Genomic DNA, 18,503 nt, shown 5'->3' on the forward strand with positions numbered 1-18,503 from the left:
ACCTCCTCACCCCACCCGGGAGTGGCCCTGGGTTGAGGATCTCCACCAGCACTAGAGCAGCCTTTTTAGTTCCTAGCTGCTCGCCAGAATCTTTTAAAAGATGCCCTCGGGTCACCCCAGGCCGGATAAAGATAATAGCATTCCTGGCAGGACTTGGGGCTGGCTCTTATCTTCTTTAAGGCATCAGCTCCCCAAAGCCAGCCCAGCGATTCTGGTCCCTAAGGTGCAGAGGGGACTTGGAGGGAAGGCGCTGGCAGGGGGCGCCCCTCTGAGACCCCCGACCCTCTCTCCCTCGCAGTGTACCACTGGGCGGAGATGCGGACTAAGATGCGCATCATGGGCTTCAACGCCGAAGCCGTGAAGCCGCTGAACGAGGGGGCAGCGGCCGAGCTGGGCGCGGAGCTGCTGGGCGAGGCCATCATCTTCGTCACGGCCTGCGGCTGCCTGCTGATGGAGTACTTGCGCCAACAGGCGCAGCGGCGCCACAAGGAAGCCGAGCGGCGCGCCGCGTGGAACGCGTTGCGGGACGAGATGGGCCACCTGGCGCTGGCGCTGGAAACGCTGCAGGGGCAGGTGCAGGCGACGCCGGCGAAGGGCGCCCTGGAGGAGCTGCGGCAAGAACTGCGGGAGGTGCGCGCCCAGCTCCACGCTGACCAGGTCCGGAACCCGGACCCGCTGCCCGATCTCCTGGAGTACTAGGGGGACGCAGGGCCTGTGCTGGACATGACTGCTGTCTGAGCTGCGAGGTCTCCGACCTGGCCACCTGGCCTGCCGTCTGCCCTGGCCCATCCTCTATCTGCCCATATGACACCACCTGATCTCTTTGGGATCAGAGGGATCCTAGGATGTGATTCAAACGGGCACCTCCCTACTAACCTGTCCAGTGGTACCTTCCGCCTAGTGTCCCCCCTCCCACTGGTGGAATGTTCCAACAGGGACCCTCCCTGTCCCCCTGACCTCGCAGGCACACACCTACCGCGCTTTGGAAAGGAAAGGCGCAGTCGTGAATGGGACCGCCTGTCCACTAGGTGGGTCAGCAGGACAAAACAAAAGTGGATTCTGCACTTGGATTTAGGCAGCCTCTCAATCGGTCATTCACACGCCCACTTACCTGAGGCGTGGCCCCTTCCCCTGGGACCCCCATCCATGGCACCGGAACACCCCCTGCCTCGTCTTCATTGGTTCAGACCATTGTTAAGAAAATGCAGAAAGTTCCAAAGGACTTTCCGACCGTGGTGCCTGCCTCTACCTCTCTGAGGGCAGAAGGGAGATGGGCCTTGCCAGCCTCAGCCCCATCGAGTCACCCTGGGGCTCTTGCCTTTAATACTCCGTGGTGCCTTCGCCGGGATTATCTTCCTGAGTGGGTCGTTCCAACCGAAACCCCTCTTCCTTTAGTCTATGGCATAACCCACTGGCACGGCTGAGCTGGATCTTCCTGGGCAGTGCCTCCCAGATCCTCCTCCCTGGTCTGTTCTAGCAGGATGTAGCCCTTAGGGGAAGGGAATGGGTGCCCACCAGGGCAAATCCACTTTTTTCAGTCTCAGCCCCTTTTAGCAGTCCCAAGTCACTGACCTATTTCTGTCCTTTCTCACAGCCCTCCCCTGTGGTCCTATTCAGTAGCCTTTTTTAAGGACCCATTTATCCTCTAAATATAAGGTCAGTGTCACATCCCTCATCTTCCATACAGACCTGCTCCTGGGAGAGCCACTGCCCTTCCTTCTTGCACCTCTTCCGTGAGAACCCCACCCCATTCAACTGGAACGACATCCCACTGAGCTTTACACACACACACACACACACACACACAACACTCACGGCCAACTCTCTGAGCACTGAAGGGGCACATATTAACTCTCTAACTTTGGAATCCTATTCTTTAAGACTGCAGAATTTTTATAATTAAAGGAGCTCTAGGGTGAAGAAATCATCTTAATGTGCTTGAGAACCATGATTCCCATCTGCCCAATGGGCACATGTCATTAAATTAGGAAAGAAGCCGGAAGTGTTCTGGAGGAGAAAGGGGGCAGTCGTCACATGGTGAGAGAGGCTCAGAGTAGGCCCCTGACTGTGCAGGGCCAGTCAGTGAGGCCCGTCCCTGGCCTTCTCCAGGATGGCCAAGCAGTTGGGGCAGCCTAAGAGGCTCAGGTAGAGGTGAGAAGGGACAGAGGGGGAGGGGCAGCACCTCATTCACCAAGGTCACCAGAACCCCTCCCGTCACTCCAGAGATCTTCACACTTATAAAAACTGCAGATTTATTCCACAAGGGCCCATTCTCAAGAAGCTGGAGGTAAAGGGGGAGGTTCCTCCCTTCTCCCTCCCTTATTCCCCAGGGGGTAAAAATGGTCAGGACCCCAAAACCTATCCAAATAAAAAAACCAAAAAACTGAGGTTTCAAAAAGTTACAGCATCTTAATTCCTCATAGAAAAGGGAAGGAGCTCCAGGGAAGGGGGGGTCCCTGGGGTGGAGGAGCACCCCAGTCTGGTGAGACGCCCACCCTAAAATAGCTGCCCCAAATGGGCTAGCCTGGGGCTATAGCATTTAAAAACTCCCAAACCCCATTTTATCAAAACCAAAAAGGAAAAAAAAATTTCCCTTTCCCCCCAAACCCAAATATATATATAATATATTTTTTCCTTTAAAAAAAAAAACAACAAAATGATTCGAAGGCATTAAGCATTAAAGTGAATCTAGAACAAGGGAATGTGAAATTCCCTCCTTCCTTCCCCCTTACTGTGGGGTTAATTGGTACATCCCCAACAGAGGAACCAGCCCCAAGGGGATGGCAGAGGGGAAGGACTAAAGGGAGCAAAGGGTGGGGGCCTCCCCAGCTCATCAATCAGCAGCCAGTAAGGGTGTGGGCATGGTGCCAGGGAAGCCACACCCCCTTGGAATTTTCCAAGTGGGATCCGGAGGGGGAAGATGCATTCCTGTGTAATCTTCAGCCAATTCCATGTCAAGTAGAGGCAGGGAAAGCAGGGTGACAGGCCGGGTGTGCAGAAAGAGAAACAGGTCATTTGGGTCCCTGTGGTCAGGGGGAACCCCGTTTCCTCAGCTCCTGGACAAAGGCTGGAAGGAAACAAGAGGCAGGGTCAGAGCCAGTCTCTTCTCTCCTCCCTGCCAAGTCAAGGCTATCTCCGAGGGACACACCGGGACACATCGCCACTGCTGCAGGGTAAGTTAAAGTTCAAACAAAACCAAACCACCTCACCTTCAATTATCTCCTCTTTGACCTTCTGTAATTCCTTCCTCACCTCTTCCAGAAGCTCCTGAAAACAATGGGGCATAACCAATCAAGAGAGGGTCCTGGAACAAACAAATCCCCTCCTTTCTTTGTGACACTAACCTAGGAACATACTACCACCAAATGGTAGTCCCGGCCACTTTTATTTTATTTTTTTCTTTTGTACCAGGGATTGAACCCAGGGGGTGTTTAAACACTGAGCCACATCTCCAGCCCTCTTTAATATTTTATTTAGAGACAGGGTCTCACTGGGTTGCTTAGGGCCTCATTAAGTTGCTGGGGCTGGCTTTGAACTTGCAATCCTCCTGCCTCAGCCTCCAGAGTTGCTGGGATTACAGGCATGCACCACCAGGCCTGGCCCCAGCCCTTTTTGAGACAGGGTCTCATTAAATTACCCAGGCTAGCCTTGAACTTGTGATTCTCCTGCCTCAGCATCCTGAGCAGCTAAGATCATAGGCTTGCACTCAGCCAGTTTCCCCTTTTCTTATTTATTTATTTGCACTGCTGAGGATGGGACTCAGCGCCCTGTGTGCTAGGTTAGTGCTCTTCTACTGAGCAACACTCCAGGACCCCTACCTACGTTCCAACTGGCTGAAGAGCCAGAGGAAACAGGTAGAGACCTACCCCCACTTCGTGACATGGCTGCCAAGGTTATGGAATGACTGGGGTATTCTATAAGAGAATTCTAGATCCTTGGAGCCAAAAGAAAAGTACTGGAGAACATCCAGTACCAGGCCTGGCAAATGCATTTCTCTGTCCTGCCAATTTGGATTGATAGATGGCTGGAGTCTCTGGGCTCAGAAGGACTCAGCAGGAATGTGTTCTGATAGATTTCCTAAGGTCTGTCACAGGCACTAGGAATGGGGTATGATGTCTGTGACATCCCTGACCCAATCCAGTCCCTCCACTTCTCAGCCTGGAGTTTCTAAGGTCTTCTCTAGAACCACATGCACATCAGTAGCAGGCTCTGGACGCAGATCTCCTTTCCTCTGGCCCCTGTCTAGTTTCCAGCCTCCACCCCAGCCTCCATCCCAAGTTACCTGCTTCACCTTCTCCAGGTCTGACTCTTCCCCAGAGCTGTGCGTAGAAGGCTGGGCCTCAGAAGCAGTGATGGAAGATGAGGACTTCATCCTGGAAAAGTTGGTGTGGTTTGGGACAGATAAGAGGCTCAAAGGAGGATCTGTCTCCCTTGCCTCCCATCCCAGGGGTTACATTGTGTTCCTCCCTATAAACCGGGCAAGTTCAACTATTTAGGGGGTGCAGCCCCAACCCTGATGGCCCACCTTGGCAAGGTTGTGCTGTTCTTCTCCCAGGGTCTCCGCACAGGTTCTGGGGATCAGGGAACAAATCAAATCAGGGACAAGGACTGACCCCAATCTTTTCCCCTCAGCCTCAACAGCCCAAAGAAGCATTTTAGGAGACTACAATCTCCAGGCTTATTCCCAGACTTTCCAAGAGGGTGCTTTGTGAGAACAGGGCATCCTGGTACTTGTAGTTTTTGTGGCTAGACAAGAGTTTCACTCACCACTCTGGGCTGGGACTCTGGCCTCTGGCTCCTCCTGCTGGTGGGAAATAAAAATATCATGAGGCAGCCCCTGTCACACCTCTGCTCATTTCCTCTTCAAGGTCCAAGGCCAGCCCAGCCCTAAGACACCCCCTCCCCAATGCCCCTACCCTCTTGGGGCATCCTAAGGTGTACAGGGCAAGAAGAGACCCTCACTCACACTGGCAGATTCTTCCTTGGGGGGTTTCTCCCCAACCTGTGTGGCTTTCCTTCTGCAGAAGGGAAAAGCAGGACAGAAGCTTCAGTCCTACCTCAGCCTCCCAACAACCCTGCTTCCTGTTGGTCTAGAAATGTGGGCTCCTAGGTTTAGCATTCTGGATTCATGAAGGCTAAGGAAACTCTAGTTTTAGAAGTTAAAAGTATTGTTCTTCTAGGGCTAGGGCTGTCGCTCAGTGGTTGAGTGCATGCGTGAGGCACTGGGTTCAATCCTCAGCACCACATAAAAAAACAAATAAATAAAAACAAAGATATTGTGTCCATCTACAACTAAAAAAAAATGTTTAAAAAATATTGCTCTTCTAGGGTTAGGGTGGTGAGCTCTCTGGTCCTCACATTTAGGAAATCATAAAATTCTAAAGGCAGGGACTCTCTCCTAGATGCTGAGGGGGTTTCCTGAGGTTCTCGAATCCAGGCTTTAGAACATTCTACCGGGTCATCAGCCACCTCAGGAGACTAAGTCTCCCGTATTAAACCCAAACCTGGATGGAGGTCAAGGGGGAACTTTCACCCAAAGAAACAAAACAGGGATCAGAGCCACCCGCCTTGCCCCAAACTGCAGTCTTGAGGGGACTCAGAGGCCGGGGCTCGGGCTCACCTCCGGGCCAGCATGGCATTCATCTCCTCCATGAGCCCCCCACCTGTGCTTCGGGTGCTCTCAGCTTTGGCGGCCAAGGGCCCTCCTGAGGCCTCCTCCTGCTGGAGAAATCAGGAAGGACAGAGGTCTTGAAGGACGGGCCTCCGGGGACTCGGCCTCCTCCCATCACTCCACCAGTGCGTTGGCCGTAGCTCCGCCCTGCCTGCTGCCCTCACCTTGCTGACTTTCCTGAGTTTGGCTCCGGCAATGGCTGCAGCCAGGCCAGGGGCTCCAGCTCCCCCACCACTGGGGCCTTGTGCTGCAGGGAGAGGGGGTGCAGGGGGCGGGCCTCCCCCTGCACCATGTCCTGCAGCCGAGACCCCTGAAGGGGGCAGGCCTGGGGGTGGGGGAGGGCCCGGAGGAGGGGGAGGTCCTGGAGGCGGGGGTGGTCCCCCCATGGGGGGAACAGGTGGGCCTCCTGAAAGAAAACAGAAAAGGAGGTACTGAGAGGAGCCTCATCATTGTCCAGCCAGCCTGCCCCTTTCTCCAGGGGGGACCCCAACTCCCACAGCCCCTTGTAGTCACCTGCGTTGGAGACCCGGCGTTCCCGCTCCATATACTCAGGCTGGCTGGGCTGCTGCCTGTGGTGAGGGGGACAGGGCCAGCGTCAGTCAAGGCCCATCACCATCACTCGTGTGGCCACCGACCTCGGGCTCTGGTGAGGGTGCTCTTAATTCCCACCCAAGCCTTCCTTCCCCAGGGGACCAAGAAAGGTAGGATAGAGAATGGGGGGCAGAAGAGATGGCAAGACCAGGATGTGAGTTCTAGCCATTAAACTACCAAGTGCACCCGAATCACAGAATGCCCTTTAACAACCAGATCCTGGGTCCTCGGAATCAGAAGCAGGGGCCTAGAAGCTTTACAATCTGAGTGTGAGTTTTCTGTCCGTTTTTATTTTGTAGTACTAGGATCACACCACTGTACCTGGAGACACAGTCCCTGACCTTTGTATGTTTTTTGTTTGTTTCTGTACCAAGGATTGAACCCAGGGGCTCTGGGTTCACGGAGCCACATCCTCAGCCCTTTTTTAAAAAAAATTAATTTTGAGATAAGATCTCACTAAGTTGCTGAAGTTGGCCTGGAACTTGGGATCCTCCTGCCTCAGCCTTCCTATTGCTGGGATTACAGGTGTGCACTAGCACACCTGGTTGGCTGTGAGGAGTTTCCTGAACCCCAGGAGATGGGGTGTCTGCAAGCTATTTACTTCTAGTCCCTTGGGAGTTGGGACTTTCTGGAAACTGAGAGATGGAGAGGTCATGGGTTCTCCAGCAGAAGAAAGGTTCCCCACCCAGAGACCAGCCCACCTTTTCTGCTGCTCCACCTCCTCCGGGGAGGGGCCGTTCTGGATGGACCAGGCTGGCGGTGCTGGGGGTGCAGGAGGCCCACCTCCTGAAAGGTAAGAGTAGAAAGGGTCATGATCCACCCTGGGAGTCTGCAGGGATCTACCCTGGCCCTTACTGCTGTCCCTTGGGTCACTCAGCAGTCCTGCCCAGAGTTGCACACTTCCTCCTTGCTTGAGACCCTGACACTTGGTGCCCAGGTGTGGTACCCTAGGAAGAGGGCCAGTTCCAGCTTCCCTTGGCAGAGCTGCCCTGAGATAGATGATGTTGGGATACCCAAGAGACAGACAGGGAAGCTTCGGCCCAAGGGGGTCAACAGCCCCAAAGCTGTGTGGTTTGGAATCTGCAGGAACAAGCTTGAATTCCAGTTGACCTGAGCATCTGGGCTCTTGAGCACAGCCAGGGCCACATGGAGCCTGCCAGGACCTGGAAAGGCTGAGGGCTTCCTGCTCATCTGCCCCAGGGCTCTGACCCCCTCACGCATACACTGCTACTGCGTTTGTCTGTGCACCCCCAGACGAGCAGGCCCTTCAGCTCTAGCACTGCAGTTGCCCCATGAGGCAAGCCCTCTGCCATGGGGGATTTCCAGCCCTGCAGCAGCAGCTCCAGACTGCGGGTGCACAGCAGCCACCCGAAGCCTGGCCCCTTAAAGCCCCATCTGGGGACCAGGAACTTGGGCTGGCCCAGCCCCCGCACCAGAGCCTGCACTTGACCCAGATCCCCAGGCAACTCAGATGTGCACGAAAGTTTAAGAAATACCAACTGGAGACTGCTTTGGTTTTGTTTCTGCAGGGCTGGAACCCAGGGCCTGCTACATGCCAAGCCAGCACTCCACTACCAGCTCCTCCTCAACCCCCATCTGGAGACTTTTAAAATATCAATGCCCCAAAACTACTAGATGGCATAAAGCAGCAGGGTCACCTGGGGAAAAGGCTGGAGGGTGGAAACCTAGACATCTTGATCTGGGCGTACTGTCCCCTGAAGAAGGTGCGCTCAGGAGCCCACCAGATCCTCCCCATACGTTTGCACAGAGCAACCAATAAGGCCCAGATGGTAGGGCAGCAGCCTCGGGCCTGCCCACTGGTCGTAGGTTCCACTGCCCCTGCTGCCCCTGCTGACCTTCCAAGGCCTCCAGGGCGCTGGCCATGCCGGCAGCAAACTGTGCTGCATCCTCCTTGCTGCCAAAGTTGAGGCCCCAGACCTGGCGGGCATCCCGCCACTGATGGAAGTTGGGGGTGGCCTGATTATACTTCACACCCCGGACGATGGCACAGTTGATGACCACCTGGCAGGAGGGGAAAGGAGGTGAGGGGCGGCGGGCTCAGGAGGGGCTCAGCCCGCAGAGAGAGGGACGAGGGAGCCACACCTGCTGGTCAGGCTGCATCTTGCGTCCGACAACCCGGAAAGAATTGGCCGTGGGGTTGTGGTAGATCTGCACACGGCTGAAGGTCTGGGGACCCGTACCGGCAGGCAGCCACCGTTTGTTGCCATCATCATAGAGCATCACCGTCGCCCGGCTCGAACAGATAACGGTCTCGCTGCCAGAGGTGGACAAAAAGGGAGAGGGGGTGGTCACCTTCTTTACCTGGGTCTCCCCAGAAGATCCGAAGGAAAAAAGAGCAAGAGGAAGAACAAGAGAGGGGGTGAGGCATCCTGCAGGAGGATGAGAGGCCAGGGACAGAGAGGGCAGATCAGAGAGGGGAAGACAAGTGAGGGGCTGGGACAGGTGGGGCAAGGGACAGAGGGGACAAAGAAACAGGAAGAGGGGACAGATGGGAGGTGAGGAAGGCAGAGTCAGGCTGGTAACACCAAGACAGGCAGATAGGGTGTGGTGGGAAAGGAGGCGACCAGGCAGAGACAGAGATAAAGACAGAGACAGACAGAGACAGAGATCAGAGAAGAGGGAGGGAGACGCAGGTGCTCACAGGTGAGCACCGGAGGCTGTGGCCCTTCCCCTGTCTCCAGCAGCCTGCAGGGACCCCTCCCTGCCTCTCAGGTCAGAGGAGGAAGCAGAGGCTCAAAGAGGGGAAGGGTGAGGGCTGCTGAGAGCTAGGCCCCTCTTCCCCCAGGTCACCTCGCTCTCACCAGCTCCCCAGGGCATCAATTGCCTCTTGAATGGCCCCAGGGCAGACACTTCCTGATTTGGGTCAGGCCCTCACTGGGTGGGGCTGGGGACAGCTACACAGCAGTGGCCCAGACAGACAACCCTGGCGCCACCCTCCCAGGGCTCACAGTCCAGTTCAGAGACAGACATCCCAGACAGTGACAACTCAGGGTCCCAGCCCAGGTCTGGGGCACTCAGAAGGAGTGGGCCAGGCAGGGCTCCCAGAGTGTGGAACAGCTGGCTTGGTCTTAGTGGAGGGATCTGTCTGAGCCCAGACCTGACTTCACAGGCCTGGGTTCAAAGCTCTGCTGAGGGCTGGCCTCCTGTGCACCAGGTCCTGGTTCACTCCCCAGCACCACAGGAAAAAAAAAAAAAAAAGCTCTGATGAACCCTTTCCACCACATGATCACAGCAAGGGACGGTAGGGAGCTAACTGTCTGCTCTTCCCTGCCCACCAACTGGAGAAAGGCAGGTGGCCTCCTCCTGAGGAAGGAGTCTAGACACCTGGGAACCTGGGGACTGTCAGCACCATGTCGCGGGCACCCTGGGCAGGCCCGCTACTGCCCTATACAGCTGCATCCCTCCAGCCCCCGGACTGGGAGGCTCAATCCCCCTCCCCCAGCGAGGAAACTCAGACTCCCAGACGGGAAGTGACTTGGCCAAGGTCACACACAGACAGGGGAAGTGTGGGGGGGAAGCACTGATCTCTACCCTACCCCACACCCACCGGTTTCTTTCCTGAAAAGAAGAAGTTGGTGGTCAGAGGTTTCCGGGGAGAGAAATTACGCCCACAAATGGGGGTGGGGGCTGGGGCTGAGCAAGCTGGTCTAGGGAAACCCTCTGTAGGCCCTGGGGACTGAGCCCATGTCCCCACTGTACATAACTGGCATCTCCTCCCCTCAGATCCTTCCGCTGGGTCAGAGCCCTGAGCTCTTCCCCAGAGCCACTGGTTTGTCCCCACTGCAGTCCCCCTGAGGACACTGTTTGGTCCTCACCTTGCAGATAAGACTGCTGATCAGGGGCTCAGAGAGGCTGAGTGACTGGGCCACTAGTGACACAGCCACATAGCTACTAAGCAGCAGAGAAATGAAACCTTTTTTCCTCCAGTGCTGGGGACGGAAACCAGGGCCTGACACGCCAGGCAAGGGCTCCACCCCTGAGCCACAGCCCAGCCCCGGAGTGAGGATTCAATCCAGGCCACCTGGCTTCCAAGTCCACAGCCTTAACCACAGGGAAGCCTGGGCCCTACCAAGCACCAGGTGTCATTTGGACAAGCACAGCCTGGGGGGCTGTTTCTGGCTCTGGTGCCTCTGGCAGGGCAGGGTTAAGGTCTTGCCCACACCTGCCACCCACACCCAGAACACTCTGGCCAGGTGCCCAAGAGCTGGAGAGCTGTCGCTGCTCCACCCTGGCTGCACTTTGCCCTCCCAGGTGGCCCTGCCTGCTAAGGCTCTGGCCTGGCCAGAGAGCTAGGCACCTGCAGGCTGACCCTGGGCTGGTCCTGCCCTCCCCAGGGGTTCTTAATGAACCCACAGTAGCTGAAGGATCCTGCTAAAACTCAAGGCGGATAGTGTCCCTGTCCTGGGATCTTTGAGGCCTAAGGGATCTGCCCTGCTCCCCGCCCCCCAGCTCCCAGCCCCGCTTCCACACTGTTCCTTCAGGGTGTCCGGAAATCCAAGGCCTGGGCCTGGCCTGCACTCTCACCTCCTAGCTGTCACCTCTTGCAAAAAGCCCTCCCTAACTTCCTGGTCTGGAGAAGCTCTCCCCTCTCCTCCTTTCCAGCACTTTTCATAGCAGCATCTGCCCAACAATCTATCCTGTCCTCCCCAAATGTCAGGTCTACTGTTAACTGCTGCTTCCCCAGAATAGTACCTAGCACTTAGCAAGGACTCAAGAGTTGTTAAATAAACACATCTGTAAAAAAGGCCAACTCCTAATAATGACAGCTGACATTTATCAGCCAGCTTGTGTCCCAGACACCATTCCAGGCACTGGGACCCAATTTCTAGCTGGCACAGTTATACAACCTCAAGAAGTAGACTCTGCAGGCACAGAGAGGTGAAGACATTTGATGCAGGTCACACAGCAAGTAAGTAGAAGGGCTCATTTGAACCCAAATCCACCTAAGTTCTTCATTTAAAGATGAGAAAATAACTAGGATGAAGTGTTTAAAAAGCAATGTACAAAGAAGAGTGGATCAGAGGTTTCAAAAAAAAAATAAAAGGTGGGGAGGATATAAATATATCCACACACAGTGATATATGCAGAGGCTTCTCAAGAGACGAACTGTGAGTCAGTGAGGGAGAAGCAGATATTTCACACCTTTTACCCTTATAGTTCTTTTTCTTTATTTTCACTTATTATGAACTGGAATTACCTGTAAAACCCTAATTCATAAGTTAAAACACACACACACACACACACACACACACACAAAAAAAAACTATAAACTAGGCAAAAGCTAGAGTGGAAAACCCCACAGTCAGAAAGTGGATTGTAGGGGTCAGACAGTTCCTGGGTGCTGGGGTCACACCCTGCCCTGAACATGAGAACTCCATAATCCCCCAGCAGAGGCCCCAGGCCTCCGAGCAAGTCACCTCCTTGTTGTGTGGCTTCACCTCTGTGCCCCTCAGTTTCCAGCTCTGGGATGGCAGTAAGGATAAAAAGAGATGACACCAAGCCCTGAACTAGGACCTGGAAAGTGGCACACATTTGTATTTTGAGTTGAGAGTCCTAACAGGAGGGAGGAGGCTTCCCCTGCTGGAGGTAATACAGCACATCAACCTTCCAGATGCGATTCTTGCCCTTCCCTTCACTGCGCCCCTCTCCAGCATGCATCCCACAAAACTCGTTGTGCACACACAGCCTTCCCCAACTCCGAGCTCTCTTTGAAGCACCCCGGGTGGGGAACCCAGCGTAGGCTCTGGGAGCTTGTGTGGTTTCACTCTGGTCCCTCCTTCCTAGTAGGCTCTCAGTTTCCCAACTGAACAGGAGGGTAAAGTTTCTGTGTGGATTTCTTTTTGATTACCTGAATGATCTTAAGTTCATGTGTGCATTTTGCTTTGTTTTTACAGTAAAAGCATGTTATTTTATAATTTTTTTAAAAATATAGGTTTTATTTCCCTCTTTTTTTCTTCAGTACTGGGCTCTGAACCCAGGAGCACTTGGCCAGGGCTACATCCCCAATCCTTTTGCATTTTTATTTTGAGACAGGGGCTTGCTAAGTTGCTGAGGCTGGCCTTGAACTTGCGGTCCTCCTACCTCATCCTCCTGTGTGGCAGGGACTGTGGGCCTGTTCCACTGTACCTAGGTTCCTTTTTCTTTCATAGCACAATAGAGACAGTCCTGGGTTCAAGCTCAATATTGGCCACTTTCCAACTATCTGACTTTAATTGGCAATTTGCTTAACTACTCTGTGTCTCAATTTTCCCCATCTTGTAAACTGAAGGTTGAGACAGGGCACAAGGCTGTCACTGTCTTGATCTTAAAATCATCATGAGGGCTAAATTGAATCAGATGTCTAGTACAGTGCCTATCATGAAGTAGAGGTCTGACTAAATGATCTCATCACTTTTTAAAAAAATAAAACAAGAACAATAACTTCTATTATTGTAAGAGGAAAGAAAGAAACCAAATTCTTCCTAAGTCCCTTCTGCTGGGGTTCCCTGCTTTCCCAGAAGCCCAGCTCCCGGATGCAGACACTCAACAAATATTTGTCAAATTGTGAGAAAAAGAAGTATATCTTGTAATTTTCCATCTTAACATCTCTCTTCCAACTGCCCCAGGACTGTCCCCAGTCAAACCATCCAGAAATCAGCCCATTCCGGCCTCCTCCCCTCGCGGAAAACTGCCTAAGAATTCCTGAGGATCTGCGCCAGGCCTCTCTCATTTTGAGCCTCAGTTTCCCCACCTGGAAATAGGGGCATAGGTCATTTTGAATCCTAGCTGTCCTTGGAGAAGGAACACTGCCCAGGAAGTTCTGTGTGACCACCGGCAAGGGAGACCCCTCAGAAGGTGGGAGGAATATTGGTGGGACAAGCACCCTCAACTTCTGCCCACCCCGCGGAGTCGGGAGGTTCGGCCTCCTCGGCCAAGGAAGAGGGGGCCCTGTGGAGGGCCAGGGCCTCCGGGCTGGGGGGAGGGCAGGAGGCCGGCCCAGACACTGCTCCTGCCCTTTTACGGTCTCGCAGTGAGTGAGGCAGCACTAACTCGGACATCCGCCATCCGCCTTCCACGGAGCCTGGGACCGGAAACGGGCGGGGCTGGGGGCGGTGGGAGAGAAGAGTCCCCCGGGAGAGAGTGAAGGAAGAGGGCCTATCTCCTGCAAACTGCCCCTCTCCTGGATGTTGCTCTACTGGGGAAAGGCTATGCAGGGAGGTGGAGGGTGCTGAGGGTGTCGCCTTGCTCCAGATCTTCCAACAATTCCTTTCACTACAGAATCCCCCGCCCCACAGCAGGGGGGGTTCTGTAAGGATTCTAAAAAGGAATGTCACCCTGATGTCAGAGGGCAGGGGTGTGGGGAATAAGGAGGAAGTGGAGGATGTGGGCATCAGGGGGTTAATCTCAGCTGTCCCCAGGGGCCTCCCCCTCAGGCCGGGGGGCTTTGGTGCAGGAAGTCCCAGAGAGAGTGGAGGAAGGGAGATAGTATTGTCAGACTCTGGCCCCAAGGGAGAGATTATGGGGGGTCATGGGAGGGAAGAAGAGGGGCCCGAGGTCAGCACTGGCCCCGCCCTCAGGTGAGCCCAGGAGTTTGGGGGAGGCCCGGGTAATACAAAATCCAAAGTGCCTTGGGGCCCCTCACCCCAGGATTATATTACTGGGAAGAGAGCTGGAACTATCTGCTAAGCCTGGGTCCCTGGGGGAGAAGGCTGTGACCTTGAAGCCTCCTAGCGCCCCCTCCTCCAATCCCAAGGCTCGGAAGGCTGGCGGGGGGCAGTGAGCCCAGGGGGAGGGGCTGTGATGCCCAAAGCGGCTGGCCCCAGTGCTCCCGCCGGCCCGCCACACCAGCTGTCTCGACAGGTGAGTCAGGAAGACAAAGGCCCCCCTCCCCCAGCTGCCGCGCCCCCTCTCTCCCCAGGGCCCGCAGGTGGGGGTGAGGGCCGCCCTTCTGGCCCCAGGCCGGGGGAGCCGCCCTCGGCGAGGAGCGCTCGCTCGGTCCTAGGCACGGCCGGTTTGAGGCAGATCATGGATGAGGAGCGACGGGGGAGGGGAGTCCCAACCAGACCCTCGGGGCTGCGCTTGGTCCATGGGTTATGGGTCAGTCCACAAACACCCTCCAACAGGAAGATTTAGGTGTCCCCCAAATTTAGGGGATCCAGAAGTAGCCCCGAAGTTAAGGAGCGCGGTCCCACTCGGGGAGACTTTCCAGCGCTTCAAAAGCGGGGACCCTGCAAATCCCGGGTCTGCAAATCCAACAATCCTGCTTCTCGGTTGTCTTTCTAGGTCCCAGGGTCTCCCAACCCGACCCCCCCCCCACAATCCCTCCAGACCTCGATATGAGGATTCGGGAAGGTTTGACCTCAGTTTAAATTCTAGCATCGCTTCGAGCAGGATCTGCCAACTTGGAGGAGCTCTGAAAAAAGTCTTGAAAATTAGGGAGTCCTCGGGGCTCCCCCAAATCTGAGGACTCTCAGAAGGACCTCATCGGCACCGCCCTGAGCCTTAGGAGTCACGGAAAGGTGGTTAATAATGATAGTCCGTCTAAGGGGTCTTGGCCCAAAGCTGAGGTTCCCAAAGCCCTGTCCCCAAATTCCAGCGGGGCGACTGGGGGAGGGGGACAAAGGCGGGGCGGAGAGGCTGTGCGGCGGGGAAGGGTCCCGAGGCAGTTCCGGGCTCACCTCATGGTTGCTTGGCGGGCGGGCGGCGCGCCCACGGGCTGGCTGCTCCCGGGGCGCCCCTGGCGCAAGCTTCAGGGGTTCGGGCTGGCTCCAGGTTCTGCTCAGTCGCCCCCAGGGTCCCGCCCCATAGAGTCCGGCTTCCTGGGGGAACGTGGATCGGGCCGGGGCGGATCCTCGGGCTCCTCTTCCCGCCGATAGTTTGATGGGGGGGTCCCAGCGACGGAAAGGGGGTGCGGCGCTGCCTCCCGGCGCGCCCCCTCGGCCGGCGGCGGCTACAGCGTTACTCTTACTACTGTACTTCTCTTCGCTACATTTCGTTCCAAAATTCCACTCCCCGCACCCACAATTCCCTGCGCCTTAAAGGGGCCGCGGAAACCACTAGGCGGGGGATGGAGGGCGCTTAAAAGGGCAACGCGGAACCCTCGACTTCCGCAATTTCCCTTTCCCCATCGTTATTGCACAGAGTTTGCTCCCCGGGCCTTTCGCCCAAGTTGGGGGACAAGCTTGGTGGGGGAGAAGGGAGCCTTCCTTGACTTCGAGTCCTCTCACTGGGACTTCTGGGGGGAATCTCGGCGGAGCCAGTTTCTCCCGTCCCACTCTCCCCCGCGACTTCTTCATTTCTTAATGTTATGCTCAATTTTCGGAGGCAAGGAAGATCCTCTGGTTAGGGAAGGGGTCTGTTAAATTTTCTCCCTTAGAGCCCACTTTTGGAGACCCCTGTCCTTCCAAACTTCTCAGCCAATTTCTGAGGGGTGACTAAGAGATGAGCGCCCTCGCCCGCACAGGAGGGTGACGGCTGGCAAGGCCCCCGCCTCATTGCCCCCCGCCCGCCCAGGGAAGGTGAGGAGGAAGTGGGCCGAGGGGGCGCGGCCGGCCGCTGACTCACCGCCGCAGGGTCGGGGGTGGGGTGGGGTGGGGTGGGGGCGGGGGTAAAGGTGGGGATCGGCGGGGAGTGCGGAGGATGGGGGTGCTGCGCTGGTCCGGGTTCGGGATGGGACGCTAGGTTCGGTGTGGAGAAAGACCCCCTCGCTACACGCCCCGTTATGACTTAGTTTCGCCCACGGAGGACAAGCAGGATCATCCCAGGGACCGGATGGGCACGGGGGCGAAGAAACCCTCCTAGGGGCCGACTCCCGGGAGCCCCCTCCTCTCGGCGCAGCCCTGGCGTGAGCCCATACTCCCTCCAGGGCTTCCGCACCAGGCCCCGCCCCGAATGACGTCACGGGAGGCCACGCCCCCAGTAGAGCGCCACCTGGGCAGGATGAGGTGCTCTAGCCCTGGAGAACCACTGCTTCCCCTTTTACAAATCGGTAAACTGAGACGTGGAGACAGAGAATGAATCTGGCACATGGGCCTCTTGCCTGAGTCCCCGGAACCCCGAAAGCCACGGTATGGATTAAAACCAATTCTCTGGGCCCAGTTGAAGAAGTGCACTCCTTTTTCTGGACACTCTCCTGCCTCCTTTCCCTTGGGGAACACCTCAGCTTTCTAGGTCAAGCTCTATTATTAATTCTTCTCCACAGAACCCCTAGCCCTCTCCCTTCCCTGCCGAACTCCGGGAGACCTTGACCCTGTACCCCTAGGTTATGATTGTATTTCCTCTAGTCTTGAGTTCTCTGGCGGCAAGCGCGGGCTTGATCTGTTTTGGGGCCTCACCCAATCCAGCCAGGCCCAGAATAACAGCTCAACATTTATCCAACTGAATGAGAACCCCTGTTCTGTGTGGCCTTGGCCAAGTCCTTTCTCCTCTGGGTCTCAGCTTTCACATCTATGCAATGGGAGGGCTGCTACTTCCGAGTGCCACCTGCACTATAATAGGAATCAGCACTTTCTCTATAAAAGTTCAAATAGTAAACACTTGAGGCATATTAGACAAAGGTCTGGTTCACATATTTTTTTTCCTTTTTTTTTTTTTTTTATGGTGCTGGGGACAGAAAGAGGGGCTTTTTAAATGCTAGGCAAGTGTTGGATTACACCCCATCCCCAGTATCTTCTCTCTCTCTCTTTTTTTTTTTACAAAATAAAACTTCGGAATTTCCTTTCTTTTAAAAACGTAAAAACCATTCTTAGCTCTAATGCTGTACCAAACAGATAGCAAGACCCCTGCACTAGAGAACTCCTGGATGCGTACATGAGGAGTCTGATAGAGAATCTTATGTCGTCAGTGATGTGAGAGGAAGAAATTAGAAGCAGAATCATTGACCATTGAGAAGACAGAATAATGAAACTCTCCCATGTCTCTTGTTTGAGGCGCTAGGCAGCAGCTTAAAAGAATGAGTCGTGTAAATGACTTGATGAAATCTTAATGTCACTGAGTGAATTAAGTGAGTTGCTGAATGACATATAGGGTAGGGAAAATCAAGAAAACCTAAGGTGACATATACATATTTGTACCTGCAGAGTAAAGGGTCCTGAAAAATTTACTCCAAACTAATTGCCATGGTTACTGATGGGATGGAGGGTGACACTATAAAGAGTCCTATGGTCACAGAGGCCTGAAACCTCATCTAGAAAATGCCAATTCAACCCTGCTCCTAGGCCTTCACACTGGCTGTTCCCTCTGCTGTGGGACACTCTTCTTCACATGGCTGGTTCCTGTGTCAAGTCTCTGCTCAGCTGTCCCCTTCTCAGAGACTTTACCTGCCCCTGTTGAAGCAGCTACCCCAGCTGGAAAACTGAATGGCTGAAGGATGAGGGGATGGAGAAAGCCTTTTCACTTCACCTTTGAACTTGAAACTAGGTGAATTTATTACCCATTCAAAACTAAAATAATCGGCCAGGCATGGCAGTGCACACCCATATCCCAGCAGGTCAGGAGGCTGAGGCAGCTGAGGCAGGAGGATTGTAAGTTCAAAGCCAGCTTCAGCAACTGAGCGAAGCCCTAAGCAACTTAGCAAGACCCTGTCTCAAAATAAAAAAATAAAAAGCCTGGGGATGTGGCTCAGTGGCTAAGTACCCTTGGGTTCTATCCCTGGTACCTCCTCCAATCTAAATGAATTAAATTAAAATTTAAAAAGTAAAATAAAGGCCGACCAAGCTGGCACACACCTATAACCCCAGTGATTGGGGAGGCTGATGCAGGGAGACTGCAAGTCTTGAGGCCAGCCTCAGCAATTTAGGGAGACCCTCTTTCAAAATAAAATAATTATAATAAAGACTGAGGATGTAGTTCAGTGATAAAGCACTCCTGAGTTCAGTCCCCAGTACCAAAAATAAAATAAAATTTAAAAATCAAAATGGCTCCCCTCATCATTTTCTTATCATGTCTTGTTTTATTTTCCCTATGACACTTGTCGGTGTCTGAGATGACCTTATCTATTGGTTCCCTTGTTTTCTGTCTCCCCAAGCTTGGAGGTGAGCTTCATGAGAGCAAGGGTCTTGGTGACTGGCCTGGTTCATAACTGTGAACATGTCCTGGAACACAGCAGGTGTCCACTACATATTTGCTGATAGACAAATAATTTTTTTAATATGAAAATGATTTGGAATTACTAATGTAATTAAAATTTAGTGATTGAAACTTTATCCATCTCCACTCAAAAACAGATGGAAAATAGGATGGA

At 54.4% G+C, this 18,503-nt stretch overlaps 2 protein-coding genes across 6 annotated transcripts in view; one reads left to right on the forward strand and one right to left on the reverse strand.

Annotated features, from left to right (window-relative positions):
- Opa3 (outer mitochondrial membrane lipid metabolism regulator OPA3) overlaps window positions 1-2,153 on the forward strand; it is a 55,564-nt gene extending 53,411 nt beyond the window's left edge. The window contains exon 2 of the mRNA XM_076839578.2: window positions 299-2,153. Coding sequence (XP_076695693.1) covers window positions 299-699 — 401 coding nt within the window. The 3' untranslated portion in view covers window positions 700-2,153. The remainder of the gene's footprint in view (window positions 1-298) is intronic.
- On the reverse strand, window positions 1,325-16,136 carry Vasp (vasodilator stimulated phosphoprotein). 5 transcript variants are annotated; one of them, XM_076839574.2, is made up of 13 exons: window positions 14,941-16,136; window positions 8,366-8,537; window positions 8,119-8,284; window positions 6,964-7,048; window positions 6,185-6,240; window positions 5,836-6,077; window positions 5,621-5,718; window positions 4,967-5,018; window positions 4,768-4,804; window positions 4,526-4,571; window positions 4,283-4,373; window positions 3,210-3,267; window positions 1,325-3,067 (listed from the first exon to the last, which is right to left on the reverse strand). In XM_076839574.2, the coding sequence occupies exons 1-13, from the start codon at window positions 14,943-14,945 to the stop codon at window positions 3,030-3,032; spliced, it is 1,146 nt and encodes a 381-aa protein (XP_076695689.1). In that variant the 5' UTR covers window positions 14,946-16,136; the 3' UTR covers window positions 1,325-3,029. The 5 variants fall into 5 exon arrangements, with proteins under 5 accessions (XP_076695689.1, XP_076695690.1, XP_076695688.1 ...); XM_076839575.2 differs by having other exon boundaries at window positions 4,768-4,801; window positions 14,941-16,135; XM_076839573.2 differs by having other exon boundaries at window positions 4,768-4,801; window positions 5,621-5,721; window positions 14,941-16,135.
- Between the last annotated feature and the right edge of the window lie 2,367 nt (window positions 16,137-18,503).

The sequence above is a fragment of the Callospermophilus lateralis genome, chromosome 18 (assembly GCF_048772815.1).
Source record: "Callospermophilus lateralis isolate mCalLat2 chromosome 18, mCalLat2.hap1, whole genome shotgun sequence".
NCBI lineage: Eukaryota > Metazoa > Chordata > Mammalia > Rodentia > Sciuridae > Callospermophilus > Callospermophilus lateralis.